The sequence below is a fragment of the Gnatocerus cornutus genome, chromosome 6 (genome assembly GCF_029298725.1).
Source record: "Gnatocerus cornutus isolate USDA-ARS CGAHR chromosome 6, icGnaCorn1.1, whole genome shotgun sequence".
NCBI lineage: Eukaryota > Metazoa > Arthropoda > Insecta > Coleoptera > Tenebrionidae > Gnatocerus > Gnatocerus cornutus.
The window spans coordinates 2328453-2344888 of record NC_142238.1 but is presented as its reverse complement, the minus strand read 5'-3'; the positions used below and the strand labels follow the sequence as shown (position 1 = coordinate 2344888).

General features: G+C 26.7%; 1 protein-coding gene across 11 annotated transcripts in view; it reads right to left on the bottom strand.

The window, feature by feature from the left end:
• The window catches only part of pHCl-1 (pH-sensitive chloride channel 1), a 164519-nt gene that overhangs the window by 54933 nt on the left and 93150 nt on the right, over window positions 1-16436 (bottom strand). For all 11 annotated transcript variants that reach the window (XM_088038200.1, XM_088038203.1, XM_088038204.1 and 8 more), the window contains 2 exons: window positions 5909-5995; window positions 5757-5845 (listed from right to left, as the gene is read on the bottom strand). In XM_088038200.1, the coding sequence (XP_087894326.1) occupies window positions 5757-5845; window positions 5909-5985 (166 nt within the window). In that variant the 5' untranslated portion in view covers window positions 5986-5995. The remainder of the gene's footprint in view (window positions 1-5756; window positions 5846-5908; window positions 5996-16436) is intronic.

The window sequence follows — 16436 nt, the reverse complement described above, 5'->3', positions numbered from 1 at the left end:
TCTGCAAATTCGACTATTTTACCGGTATAGCAACGAAATTTGTTAAACTTATTTCTTTAAAGACGTTTATTAAAGTGTCAAATTGTAGAATTTTTAAATAATTAATAAGAATTTTACAATTTTTCGTTTTTTAAACAAAACCAAAATTTTCTTCCAAATTCTAAAAATTCGACAATTTTACCGCTCTAACAACGCAATTTGGTACATTTATTGATTTATAGGTGTCAAATAGTCGAAATATAGATCAATTAATAACATTTTTTCCCACTTTTCATTCTTCATACATAACCAAAATTTATTTTTTTTTCAAATTCTGCAAATTCGACTATTTTACCGGTATATCAACGAAATTTGTTAAACTTATTTCTTTAAAGACGTTTATTAAAGTGTCAAATTGTAGAATTTTTAAATAATAAATAAGAATTTTACAATTTTTCGTTTTTCATACAAAACCAAAATTTTCTTCCAAATTCTAAAAATTCGACAATTTTACCGCTCTAACAACGCAATTTGGTACATTTATTGATTTAAAGGTGTCAAATTGTCGAAATATAGATCAATTAATAACATTTTTTCCAATTTTTCATTCTTCATACAAAACCAAAATTTTTCTTTTTTTCAAATTCTGCAAATTCGACTATTTTACCGCTACAGCAACGAAATTTGTTAAACTTATTTCTTTAAAGACGTTTATTAAATGTGTCAGATTGTAGAATTTTTAAATGATTAATAAGAATTTTACAATTTTTCGTTTTTTATACAAAACCAAAATTTTCTTCCAAATTTTAAAAATTCGACAATTTTACCGCTCTAACGACGCAATTTGGTACATTTATTGATTTAAAGGTGTCAAATTGTCGAAATATAGATCAATTAATAACATTGTTTCCAATTTTTTATTCTTCATACAAAACCAAAATTAATTTTTTTTTCAAATTCTGCAAATTCGACTATTTTACCGCTATAGCAACGAAATTTGTTAAACTTATTTCTTTAAAGACGTTTATTAAATGTGTCAAATTGTAGAATTTTTAAATAATTAATGAGAATTTTAAAATTTTTCGTTTTTCATACAAAACCAAAATTTTCTCCCAAATTCTAAAAATTCGACAATTTTACCGCTCTAACAACGCAATTTGGTACATTTATTGATTTAAAGGTGTCAAATTGTCAAAATTTAGATCAATTAATAACATCTTTTCCAATTTTTCATTTTTCATACAAAACCAAAATTTTTTTTTTCAAATTCTGCAAATTCGACTATTTTACCGCTACAGCAACGAAATTTGTTAAACTTATTTCTTTAAAGACGTTTATTAAATGTGTCAAGTTGTAGAATTTTTAAATGATTAATAAGAATTTTACAATTTTTCGTTTTTCATACAAAACCAAAATTTTCTTCCAAATTCTAAAAATTCGACAATTTTACCGCTCTAATAACGCAATTTAGTACATTTATTGATTTAAATTAATTTAAATTTGATTTAATTTGCTCGCTTTATAAACAACTTGAGTTTATTAAGTGTGTTAAATTTTAAGTCGCTAAAATCGAAATTACCGGAATTATGGTAGTCAGAAGAATTAATAGAGAATTTGTGGACTTTAAAAATTAAATTTTTTAGAAAACTAACACTTTAAATTCCAAATCTCAAAGCTACCAACACTAAACAAATTCCAAAGCCTCTTGGGATTTTGATGCATGATGAATCCTGGGTCAAGGTCGCTCTAATTAGCTGATAAAAGCAAACATTTCAAAAGCGTTGATGTATAGAAATGCAAACAAAGAGCGGCCACGTGGAATCGATCATAAATGCGTTGAAAATATTTACGGTTGGTAACATTGCACAAAAGTTGATAGGTAAGACTATCATAACTAAATTTTATTTTTGACAATACTATGAATCATTCTTTATCCGTAAAATTATTCCATTATTTGTGACCAAAATTGATTAAATCGCTTCAATTTGAAGAGTGGATCTTTGCCAGATTGTGATTTGAATAAATGACAGCTCCGACTACAAAATGTGAGATAAAGTGCTTAACCTCAATCTGTCAACACTGAAGAAGCAAGGCTACCAATAGAAATCAAATTCTAAAGACTCTTTGGTTTTTTATTTATTATTCTAGTTTATCGAACAGTCAAATTAGTAACAGGAAATTAGAAACATTCTTCATCACATTTAGCGTTCCTAAGATCATTTATACGAAGCTTATTAATAAATCAAATGAAAACACTTTTCGCGGTTGAGATAAAAGGAAGAAAAGAAAATTAAAAGTTTGCAATTAAATATTTAGAATTTTAGTTAAACAATTTTTTTAGAAATTTTTATTTTCACTCCAAACGTGTTTGCTAACTTTGGCAGTTTCCGCACATAATAAATTTTTACTACTTTCGACTTTATCAACTCTACGAAATATCAAGAGCAAGATACAGATTTTTAGCTTTTTTAAAAATTTCAACTTACAGGACGAACCAAAATATCTACCGTTTTCGATTTTTTAAGGTTTTCAAACCTTAAAAAAATTGGCCTTTTGGCATTTTAAAGAGCCATAACTCAAAATTTGGACAGTTTTAGAGATTCAGCGTGAGATTCTGCGTTAAATGGGTACCAATAACTTAAGTTTGCTCCACAAATAAGCGAGAAATCGACTGGAGAAAGTTTACAAAATTATTGTCTTTTTTTTTCGAAAAAATCAAATTTTTGACTTCCGAAAAATCTAAGAACAAATTCTTTGCAAACCAAATGCTAGAAATACGTAGTTGGCGTAGTTTTTAAGATATGGAGCTACGATATTTTCGAACCTTCAAAAATTTGACCCTCTGGCAATTACCAACGTTGACATTTTAATCGGCTGTAACTCGGTTATTTCGTGGCGAACGGAAAAAAATGGGGCAGTTTTGGATTCAGGGTGAAATTCTGCGCTAAATGAGCACAAATAACTTAAGTTTCATTCATAAATAACCAAGACATTGACCAAAAACTGTTTTCAAGAAGTCTTTGGGGCTGATTTTCAAAGATCTTTTTCGAAAATCGATCCATGCCGCCTATGAGCTCATTTCTTTTGCTGCTGATTGTACAACAGGCGTAAAATGCTATTAGTTATCCACAGGTACTCATACAAGTGGGAAATGGACATTTCACACAAGTTTTGCACAATATTTTTTCTACTCTCTATCTCTAGAATAGAGCTAAAAAAAATATTTTGATGTTTTGATAATATTTTTTATGTAATTAATGGTAGGGAAGTTAATGCGATAAACGCTCGCCTCGCCTCGCCTCGCCAATCCATTCTTTACAAAAAAACGGTAATTTCATTTTAAATTCTTAACTTTATTCTTCGTTTTCCTCAAAATCGTATGAACTACATTATATTACTTGGGCTTCATTAATGCACGATTTCGAAACTAAAATCTTATTGTGTCACTTTAACTTTTCTCGTCTTCCGCAAGCGTTTACATTACCAAAACCAAAATTTAATTTTTTTTCAAATTCTGCAAATTCGACTATTTTACCGCTATAGCAACGACATTTTGTAGACTTATTTTTTTAAAGGCGTTTATTAAATGTGTCGAATTGTTGAATTTTTAAATAATAAATAAAAATTTTACAATTTTTCGGTTTTCATACAAAACCAAATTTTCTTCGAAATTCTAAAAAACCGACAATTTTACGCTGTTACAACGCAATTTGGTACATTTATTGATTTAATGATGTCAAATTGTCGAAATATAGATCAATTAATAATATTTTTTCCAATTTTTCATTCTTCATTCAAAACCAAAATTAGTATAACAAAACAAACAAACTTTGGTACACTTTTTTCTTTAAAGGCGTTTATTAAATGTGTCAAATTGTGGAATTTTTAAATAATAAATAAGAATTTTACAGTTTTTCGGTTTTCATACAAAACCAAAATTTTCTTCCAAATTCAAAAAATTCGACAATTTTACCGCTCAAACAACGCAATTTGGTACATTTATTGATTTAAAGGTGTTAAATTGTCAAAATATAGATCAATTAATAACATTTTTTCCAATTTTTCATTCTTCATACAAAACCAAAATTTTTTATTTTTTTTTTCAAATTCTGCAAATTCGACTTTTTTATCGCTATAGCAACGAAATTTGGTAGACTTATTTTTTTAAAGACGTTTATTAAATGTGTCAAATTGTAGAATTGTTAAATAATTTATAAGAATTTTCCAATTCTTCATTCTCCATGCAAAACTAAAATTCAAAATTTTCTTTCAAATTCTGAAAATTCGACAATTTTACCGCTTTATTAACAACGCATTTTGGTACATTTATTTAATGCTTTAGAGATGTTAATTAAATGGGTCAAATTGTAGAGTTTTCAAACAATTAATAAGAATTTTACAATTTTTCATACGAAACTAAAAATCAATACAAGTTTGGCACCACATTTTTTCTACCACTGCAAAGCCTTGCTTCATTCCACAATAAATCTCGCATTTCTAAATGACTTGTCTCTGGAGTAGAGCTAAAAAGAATATTTTGATGTTTTGATAATAGTTTTTGAAGTAATTGATGGTAAAAAAGTTAATGCGATAAACGCTCGCCTCGCCTCGCCTCGCCTTGCTAAACCATTCTTTACAGAAAAACGCTTATTTCATTTTAAATTCTTGACTTTATTCCTTGTTTTCCTCAAAATAGTATGAACTACATTATATGATTTGGGCTTCATTAATGCACGATTTCGAAACTAAAATCTTATAGTGTTACTTTAACTTCTTCTCCTCTTCCGCAAGCGTTAACATTACCAAAAAGTTGCTTAATAACACTCTTTCTTAGTGTAATAACCTAATATCACGTTACAAGACAACATGAGCCAGAAAAGTTCCGAAACTCCGACGACCGATCGATATGGAGCTCAGTAGAACAAAGAAACGCGGCCACAAAGAAAGATAAATATGAGAACCAACATCGGATACCGACTAATAAAAGATTTAGTGCGACTTAAAGAACGCCAAGTGCTCATTTTATAATGCGAGACTTTCTAATAAATGCAATTTATGAAAATTGAATAAAGTCTGGTGATCTTCATAATAGATCCTATTGTTTTTTGGAAAAAGAAAATTAAATTAGGAAAACAGCGCGAAAAATTTTAGATTCAGCTTTTCTTTCATCGTAGAGATATTTTTATTCTTTTGTGGAGAAACGGCTTGTTATGATTTAACTAATTAATATCCCGACTGTCTTAATTAACAAATAGACAGATCATGCACTTATTATCCCGACTGTCTTAATTAACGGTAAGACTGATCATGCGCTTAATATCCCGACTGTCTTAATTAACAAATAGACAGATCATGTACTCCCCCGACTGTCTTAATTAAGGAATAGACAAACCAAGCGACATTAAAAAAAAAAAAATAAGTAAACTTAAAAAACAAGCGAGTGCCACCAATCAAGACGGGCTAGTGATTTAACTAAAGTCTGGATTTTCCGGAATAAAAACGTAATGATATCTGCTCTCTGCTGTGGCTGTTGTTTAAACGAGGAAGAGAGATAAATAGGACTCTTGGGGTATTTTCAGTGGTAAAGTGTCTGAGAGTGGGTTAAACACAAAATAGTTATTTGTGAAACTAGAGATAGAAGTCGTTTGACTTTTCCAACAAGTCAAAGGCGATTTTTCCTAACTCGATAAAATAAAGATTCGACCAAATTTTTTATTTTTTGAGGTATCAAAACCGACTTCCAGGGCACATTGTGGCAAAATCAACTCTGCACTTACCTTGCACAGGAGGCAGTAGCCTCTTGTCATAGCGGGTTGCCCGCAAAAGGTTATCCAGGATTTCCTTGTCGGATTTTCCGTCCTCGAAGCTGTAATAGGAAAGTGAAAGTCGAAGGCCTTTTAGGCCAACTCGTCGAATTTAAGGCACTTACATGTCGGACAGGGCCAGGGTTTGCCTTGTCACAAGTAGTATAGCAGCCGCGCGAAGTAGCATCCAAGGCTGACCCATATTAGGACATCTGGAAGAAAAAGTTTTCTTAAAAATGGTAGATGGAGGGTGCCTATGATGTTTGAGGAATAAGTACGTTCATGGTGAACCTATGTATGTATATTATGTGTATGTAGTAATAATTATTTATTAATAGGCATCATTAATAAATGATTTTTGAGAAAACTAATCGAATGAAAGAAATGTCAAAACCAAAATTCCAAATTTTCTTTTGCATTCTGTAAAGTCGACAATTTTACCGCTGTAGGCAGGAAAATTTGTTTTTTTTGCATTAAAGACGTTTATTAAAACAATTAAATACAATTTTTCAATTTTTCATTCTTCATACAAAATCAAAAAGAAAATTCTTTCCAATTCTTCAATTTCGACAAACTTAGCGTTATAACAACCGAATTTGGTACACTTATTGCTCTAAAAGGGCTTATATAATATTAATATGTGACGTATTGTGGAATTTTGATAAAGATTTTACAACTTTGCATTTTTTATGCGAAACTAGAATTCAAAATTTTCTTTCACATTCTGCAAATTCGACAATTTCCGCTATATCAACGAAATTTGATAAACTTATTTCTTTAAAGGCGTTTATTAAATGTGTCAAATTGTAAAATATTAAAACAATTAATTACAATTTTTCATTCGAAAACGAAACCAAAAAATTTTTTTTTTAATTTTTCAATTTCGACAATTTTAGCGTTATAAACACTGAATTTGGTACACCTATTCCTGTAAACGCGCTTATATAATATTAATATGTGACGTATTGTAGAATTTTAATAAAAAATTTACAACTTTGCATTTTTTATGCAGAACTTAAATTCAAAATTTTCTTCCACATTTTGCAAATTTGACAATTTCCGCTATATCAACGAAATTTGGTAAACTTATTTCTTTAAAGGTATTTATTCATTGTGTCAAATTGTTAAATTTTTAAATAATTAATAAGAATTTTACAATTTTTCGTTTTTCATACAAAACCAAAATTTTCTTTCAAATACAAAAAATTCGACAATTTTACCGCTCTAACAACGCAATTTGATACATTTATTGATTTAAAGGTGTCAAATTGTCGAAATATAGATCAATTAATAACATTTTTTCCAATTTTTCAATTTTCATACAAAACCAAAATTCATTTTTTTTCCAAATTCTGCAAATACTATTTCACCGCTATAGCAACGAAATTTGTTAAACTTATTTCTTTAATTATTAAATGTGTCAAGTTGTAGAATTTTTAAATAATTAATAAGAATTTTACAATTTTTCGTTTTTGAAACCAAAATTTTCTTCCAAATTCTAAAAATTCGACAATTTTACCGCTCTCACAACGCAATTTGGAACATTTATTGATTTCAAGGTGTCAAATTGTCAAAATATAGATCATTTAATAACATTTTTTCCAATTTTTTATTTTTCATACAAAACCAAAATTAATTTTTTTCCAAATTCTGCAAATACTATTTTACCGCTATAGCAACGAAATTTGGTACACTTATTTCTTTAAAGGCGTTTATTAAATGTGTCAAATTGTAGAATTTTTAAATAATAAATAAGAATTTTACAATTTTTCGTTTTTCATACAAAACCAAAATTTTCTTCCAAATTCTAAAAATTCGACAGCTTTACCGCTCTAACAACGCAATTTGGTACATTTATTGATTTAAAGGTGTCAAATTGTCAAAATATAAATCAATTAATAACATTTTTTCCAATTTTTCATTCTTCATACAAAATCAAAATTTTTTTTTTTTTCAAATTCTGCAAATTCGACTATTTTACCGCTATAGCAACGAAATTTGTTAAACTTATTTCTTTAAAGACGTTTATTAAATGTGTCAAATTGTAGAATTTTTAAATAATCAATAAGAATTTTACAATTTTTCGTTTTTCATACAAAACCAAAATTTTCTTCCAAATTCTAAAAATTCGACAATTTCACCGCTCTCACAACGCAATTTAGAACATTTATTGATTTAAAAGTGTCAAATTGTCGAACTATATAGATCAATTAATAACATTTTTTCCCAATTTATCATTTTCATACAAAACCAAAACTCAATTTTTTTTTCAAATTCCTCAAATTCGACTATTTTACCGCTATAGCAACGAAACTTATATTTCGTTAAGGGCGTTTATTACCTGTGTCAAATTGTAGAATTGTTAAATAATTAATAAGAATTTTACAATTTTTCATTTTCGAGGTGAAACGAAAATTCAAAATTTTCATTCAAATTCTGAAAATTCGACAATTTTAGCGCTCTAACAACGCATTTTGGTACATTTATTTATTGCTTTAGAGATGTTAATTAAATGGGTCAAATTGTAGAGTTTTCAAATAATTAATAAGAATTTTACAATTTTTCATTTTTCATACGAAACTAAAATTCGAAACTGCTTCAGTTTTGATAGTTTTGCCACAATATCAACGAAATTTGGTACACTTAGTGCTTGAATTTTAAAACAATCAACATAATTCTACAATTTTTCATTTTTAATACGAAACCAAAATTCAAAATCTTCCAAATTCTGTAAAATTAATAATTTTTCTGCTATAACAATGAAATTTTGTTCACTTATTGCTTTAAAGGCGTTTATTAAATGTGGCAAATTGTAGAATTTTACATCAATTAATAAAAATTTTACAATGTTTTATTCTTCATACGAAACCAAAATTCAAAAGTTTCTTTCAAATTTAACCTTTATAGCAATGATATTTGGTACATTTATTGCTTTAAAGGTGTTCTTTTAAATGGTGTCAAATTGTCCAATTTTAGAACAATAAATAAAAAAATTTAGAATTCTTTTCATACGAAACCAAAATTCAAAATTTTCATAAGTGTGTAATCTAACAAGAGCGCTCGAAATTATAGGAATTTTTTCAATTTAAAGGCGCTTATTAAATGTACTAAATTGGGGAATTTTAAAACAACTAATAAAAATTTTACAATTTTTTATTTTTAACACGAAACTAAAATTCAAAACTTTGTTTCAAATTCCGCAAATTTGACAATTTTACCGCTCTAGCAACAAAGTTTGCTACACTTATTTTTATAAGGGCGTTTATTAAATGTGTCCAATTGTAGAATTTTTGAACAATTAGTAAGAATTTTACAATTTTTCATTTTTTATACAAAACTAAAATTTACATCTTCTCGTCAAATTCTGAAAATTCCACAATTTGGTACATTTATTGCTTTAAAAGTGTCAAATTGTTGAATTTTGAAACAATTAATAAAAAAATTTACCTTTTTTCTTTCATACGAAACCAAAATTCAAAATTTGCTTTTAAATTCTGCAAATTTGACAACTTTACCGCTAGAGCAATGAAATTTTGGTATAATGCTTGAAAGGCGTTTGGTAAATGTGTCAAATTGTGAAATTTTACAACAAATAATAAGAATTTTACATTTCTTTATTTTTCATACGAAACCAAAATTTAAAATTTTCTTTTACATTTTGCAAATGTGAAAATTTTACTTCAATAACAACGAAATTTGGTACATCTTATTGCTTTAAAAGCGCTTATTAAATAGATCAAATTGTGTAATTTTAAAACAATTGATACGAATTTTATAAGTTTTCTTCCAAACTAAATTTTTTTTTTTTCAAATTTTACATATTCGTCAATTTTACCGCTATAGCAACGAAATTTGGTACATTTATTGCTTTAAAGGTGACAAATTGTTAAATTTTATAACAATTAATAAGAATTTTTACAATTTTTCATTTTTTATACGAAACCAAAATTCGAAATTTTCTTCCAAATTCTGCAAATTCAACAATTTTACCTCTATAGCAACAAAATTTGGTACATTTATTACCTTAGAGATGTTTATTAAATAGATCAAATTGTGGAATTTTAAAACAATTAATAAGAATTTTACAATTTTTCATTTGAAACCAAAATTCAAAATTTTCTTTCAAATTCTGCAAATTCGCCAAATTTAATGCTAGAGCAATGAAATTTTGGTATAATGCTTTAGAGGCGTTTGGTAAATGCGTCAAATTGTGTAATTTTACAACAAATAATAAAAATTTTACATTTCTTTATTTTTCATACGAAACCAAATTTCAAAATTTTCTTTCACATTCTGCAAATGTGACAATTTTACTTCGATAACAACGAAATTTGGTACATCTAATTGCTTTAAAAGCGCTTATTAAATAAATCAAATTGTGGAATTTTAAAACAATTGATACGAATTTTATAATTTTTCTTACAAACCAAAATTTATTTTTTTTTTCAAATTCTGCACATTCGCCAATTTTACAGCTATAGCAACAAAATTTGGTATATTTATTTCTTTAAAGGTGTCAAATTGTTGAATTTTAAAACAATTAATAAGAATTTTTACAATTTTTCATTTTTTATACGAAACCAAAATTCGAAATTTTCTTCCAAATTCGGCAAATTCAACAAATTTACGTCTATAGCAACAAAATTTGATGCATTTATTGCCGTAGAGACGTTTATTAAATAGATCAAATTGTGGAGTCTTAAAACAATTAATAAGAAATTTACAATTTTTCATTTAAAACCAAAATTCAAAATTTTCTTTCAAATTCTGCAAATTCGCCAACTTTACTGCTAGAGCAATGAAATTTTGGTATAATGCTTTAAAGGCGTTTGGTAAATGTGTCAAATTGTGAAATTTTACAACAAATAATAAGAATTTTAAATTTTTTTATTTTTCATACGAAACCAAAATTCAAAATTTTCTTTTACATTCTGCAAATGTGACAATTTTACGTCAATAACAACGAAATTTGGTACATCTTATTGCTTTAAAAGCGCTTATTAAATAAATCAAATTGTGGAATTTTAAAACAATTGATACAAATTTTATAATTTTTATTCCAAACCAAAATTTTTTTTTTTCAAATTTTGCATATTCGTCAATTTTACCGCTATAGCAACGAAATTTGATACATTTATTGCTTTAAAGGTGTCATATTGTTGAATTTTAGAACAATTAATAAGAATTTTTACAATTTTTCATTTTTTATACGAAACCAAAATTCGAAATTTTCTTCCAAATTCTGCAAATTCGACAATTTTACCTCTATAGCAACAAAATTAGATACATTTATTACCTTAGAGATGTTTATTAAATAGATCAAATTGTGGAATTTTAAAACGATTAATAAGAATTTTACAATTTTTCATTTGAAACCAAAATTCAAAATTCTGCAAATGTGGCAGCGAAATGTGTTTCATTTATTGCTTTAAAGTCGCTTATTAAATGTATGCTAAATTTTCGAAAAATTAATAAAAATATTAGAGTTTTTCATGTTTCGTACGAAACCAAAATTAAAAGTTTTCTTTTAATTTCGGCAACTTCGACAGTTTTACCACAAATTTTTGTTACTTTCTCTGCATTCTGTGGATTTTTTAGATTCTCTTTATAATCAACCTAAGTTGTGCGATTCTACGTAGCGTTTCGTTTTATATTTCTGGATAATCTGATCGGTCTGAATTTCCTAAATTTTTATTTTTCTTTTTATATTTTTCTCTGTACTTTTTTTATTTTTTATTCTTTAAATGGTCTTGTGCTTTTAATTTCTCTGCATTCTCTACTTGTAATGGATAAATGTCAATTTTGATTAATAGATGACTTCAAAAAAAATGGTGTCTGTTTATTTAAAAAAATGTAATTGATTTAAAAAAAATAAAACTTTGAATTTAATAAACCTAATAAAAAATAAAATAAAAACAAAAAATAGACTACAAAATTTTGAACTAATGAACAGGAAATTCTTAAGCGCCAACCCAAGAATGCATAATAACAACTAAGTATGTACAATCTAATTTTAGAATCTGCACTGACCTTAAAACAATTTTATAACTTTTAAGTGTCCAATAAGAAATTAGAAATGCTTCATGCCAAAACTCAAAAAGCTCTTTTAGAGTTTTTTATTACTTCATTCATACCTCATTGCATCGTGTCATTTCAAAACAAAGCAGGTCATGAGTATGACTTCATTCCATAATTTGGCAACAGTGGAAAAACAACCGAACAATACAAAACATTTCGTACATAACCTCACATCGATTAACAATCATTAAAATTAATATAATAATATTCTTTCTAGAATTCCAAATCAAGATTTCTTACATATAACGTAGTAATTAAGAACGAAGTTTGTCAACTAGAAATCTAATTTTAATCCATTGCTTTCCTCCGCCATTTCTGATGTTTTGAGAAAGTTAAAAATAAACACGAACCCATGCGGTAATTGGAGCTTCATTAAATTTATCTTTCCTTAGATAATATTTGCGATTTGCTAACTGTTTCTAACCGTCGTGTCCGGAGGAAAGGAAAATCCTCATTAGCTAAGGGTCCGTTTACACGCTCATGCCATTTACACAATTATGTCATTACGTGTAAACGTTGGTATTAAGTTTGGCTTAAATTCAAAATCAGAAAAATTGTTTAAGCAAACCAGTTGGTGCAATTGGCATAATGTAAACGTGCCTTAACAGAAAATTTTAAATTTTACCCTTGTAGTTCTAATGGGGTCGTTTATCGGAAATGAAGTTAGCAAGTTTTTAAGTAATTTCGTGGAATTTCACTGTCCAACTCGCTTTAAACCGAGGCGATTTAATCAATAAGGGGCGGATTAGAGGACCATTGTCGGTCGGTCCAAATCTAATCACATTCATTTGGAATTGCTTTGATTGCTCTAAATATCGGATAAATTCCAGCTGATTTTATTACCAAGCTCTTCAATGAAGTTTGGCCCAAATTTAAAACATGAAACTAAAAGAAATAGAATTCAGAGAAAATCTAAAAAATAGAATATAGAATACAGAAAGTAAAAAGTTTAAGGAATTCAAATAATCAAAAATCATAATCAAAAAAAGTCTTCAGGACTTAAAAAGCTTAAAGAATCAACAGAATCTAAACCCAAAAAGTCTAAAAAAAACACTGAATACTGAATTTGTTTATAAACAAATTGGCATAAACAAGAAAATTTTAAATATAAAAATAAATATACGTATGAGAGAAAGTTTGAAGAAAAAATCGGCTAACGGATCTAAAGATAATAAATAAAGGAAATTTTCAAAATCTAGATAATGTAATAAAGTCAGAGAGTAAAACAGAGTAGATAAAATCAAAAGCATTCGAGAATTCAAAAAAAAACAAGGAAATCACATATAAAAAAAAAGAGGGGAAAATGAGATAATCTAAAAATCTACTAAGAATTTACAAATATTTCAAACTTCTGAACGAATCTAAAAAAAGAGCCATAAAAGAAATATGATAAGAGAATTTGAAGAAAGAACTTAAGGATAGAATTAAAAAGCAAATTCTGAAAAAACAATATAAACAACCAATTTGAAAAAGAAACGAAAGAGAGAATTTGAGTGAAACTGGAAGAGAAAAATAGAAAACATATTCTAAAGGGAAGAATTTGAAATATAATCTGAATGAAGAAAATATAAAGAGACTAGAGAAAATGAGGGGAAAAACATGAAAACAGAAATAATCTAATGTGAGAATTGAAAAGAAAGAGAATCTGAAGAGAGAATTTGATGGGATAAAAAAAACTTAAAAAGCAAAATATGAAGAACGAATTTAAGAGAGAAATTATAGAGAAGTTTGAATGAGAGAAAAAGAAAAAGCTGAAAACGTATTCTAAAGTGGAGAATTTGAAAACATAATTTAAAGAAAGAAAATCTGAAAAAAAATCTAGAAAAATCTAAAGAAAAAAAAGTAAATAAAAAAAAAAAAATGAAAACCGAGTCTAGAAACAGAAACAAAAGAGAAAAATGTAATGAAAAAATGTGACGAGAGAATCTAAAGAGCGAATCTAAAAAGAGAACAGAAATTTAAAATACATACATATAATCTAAAGAAGATAAAAATCTGAGAGAGAATAAAAACAAATTAAAAAAACGAAAGAAAATGAAGAGGAAAATATGAAAAAAAGTGTCTACAAACTGAATTTAAAGAAAAAAGTGTAAAAAGGAATGTGGTAAGAGAATCTGAAGAAAGAATTTGAAGAGAAAATCTAAAATAATTTAAAAAGCAAAATCTGGAGAAACAATTTAAACAACCAATTTGAAAAAGAAACGAAAGAGAGAATTTTAGTAAAAGTGGAAGAGAAAATAGAAAACACATTCTAAAGTAAAGAGTTTGAAAGTATAATCTAAAGGAAGAAAATATAAAAAGACTAGAGAAAATGAGAGAAAAAACATGAAAACAGAAAGGATCTAAAAATAGAATCTAATGTGAAAGCTGAAAACCAAAGAGAATCTAAAGAGAGAATTTGATGGAATAATCTAAAAAAAATTAAAAAGCAAAAAATATAAACGAATTTAAGAAAGAAACTATCGAGAGAATCTGAATGAGAGAGAAAGAAAAAGCTGAAAACGTATTTTAAAGTGAAGAATTTGAAAATATAATTTAAAGGAAGAACATCGGAAAAAGATCTAAAAAAGAAACTAAAGAAAAGAAAGTAAAAAAAAATGAAAACCGAGTATAGAAACCGATCCAAAAGGGAAAAATGTAATGAAGAAATGTGATGAGAGAATCTAAAGACGGAATCTAAAAAGAGAACAGAAAGTTAAAACAGATATAATCTAAAGAAGAAAAAATCTGAGAAAGAATAAAAAAAAATTAAAAAAACGAAAGAAAATGAAGAGGAAAATATGAAAAAAAGTGTCTACAAACTGAATTTAAAGAAAAAAGTGTAAAGATGAATGTGGTAAGAGAATCTGAAGAGTGAATTTAAACAAAAAACTTAAAAGAATTTAAAAAGCAAAATCTGAAAAAACAATATAATTAATCAATTTGAAAAAGAAACGAAAGAGAGAATTTTAGTAAAAGTGGAAAAGAAAAATAGAAAACACATTCTAAAGTAAAGAATTTCAAAGTATAATCTAAAGGAAGAAAATATAAAAAGACTAGAGCAAATGAGAGGAAAAACATGAAAACAGAAATATCTAAAAACAGAATCTAATGTCAAAACAGAAAACAAAAAAGAATCTGAAGAGAGAATTTGATGGGATAATCTAAAAAAAATTAAAAAGCAAAAAATATAAACGAATTTAAGAAATAAATTATCGAGAGAATCTGAATGAGAGAGAAAGAAAAAGCTGAAAACGTATTTTAAAGTGGAGAATTTGAAAATATAATTTAGAGGAAGAAAATCGGATAAAAGATCTAAAAAAGAAACTAAATAAAAGAAAGTAAAAAAATGAAAACCGAGTCTAGAAACCGAACCAAAAGGGAAAAATGTAATGAAGAAATGTGATGAGAGAATCTAAAGACGGAATCTAAAGAGAGAACAGAAAGTCAAAATAATGATAATAAAGGAAAATATGAAAAAACATATATACAAACGTATATATATACAAATGTATATATTTTTAGATTTTAACTTGTGTCATTTTATACTTATCTTTTTGTAATTTTATATCTACTATTGTAATGTCTTCGATTTAATCTGTATTACCTGGACTTTTGGTTAAACCTTACAGGTTTCTTTGCCAACAATAAACATTACTTACTTACTTATACAAACTGAATTTAAAGAAAAAAGTGTAAAAAGGAAAGTGGTAAGAGAATCTGAAGAGTGAATTTGAAAAAAAAAACAAAAAAAATTTAAAAAGCAAAATCTGAAGAAACAATATAAACAACCAAATTGGAAAAGAAACGAAAAAGAGAATTTTAGTAAAAGTGGAAGATAAAATAGAAAACACATTCCAAAGTAAACAGTTTGAAAGTATAATCTAAAGGAAGAAAATATAAAAAGACTAGAGAAAATGAGAGGAAAAACATGAAAACAGAAAGGATCTAAAAACAGAATCTAATGTCAAAACTGAAAACAAAAGAGAATCTGATGGGATAATCTAAAAAAAAACTTAAAAAGCAAAATATGAAGAACGAATTTAAGAAAGAAATTATAGAGAGAATCTAAATGAGAGAAAAAGAAAAAGCTGAAAACGTATTTTAAAGTAGAGAATTTGAAAATATAATTTAAAGGAAGAAAATCGGAAAAAAGATCTAAAAAAAAGAGTAAATAAAAAGGCAAAAATAAAAACCGAATGTAGAAACAGAACCAAAAGGGAAAAGTGTAATGAAAAAATGTGATGAGAGAATCTAAAAAGAGAACAAAAGTTTAAAATACATATAACCTAAAGAAGAAGAAAATCTGAGAAAGAATAAAAAAAATTAAGAAACGAAAGAAAATGAAGAGGAAAATATGAAAACAAAAAGTATCTACAAACTGAATTTAAAGAACAAAGTGTAAAAAGGAATGTGGTAAGAGAATATGAAGAGGGAATTTGAACAAAAAACCTAAAAGAATTAAAAAAGCAAAATCTGAAAAACAAAAACAACGAATTTCAGAGAGAATTTGACTGAGAATGAAAGGGAAAAATTGAAAACAAGTGGAGAATTTATATAGAGAATTTGAAACTACAATGTGAAGCTAAAGAAAGA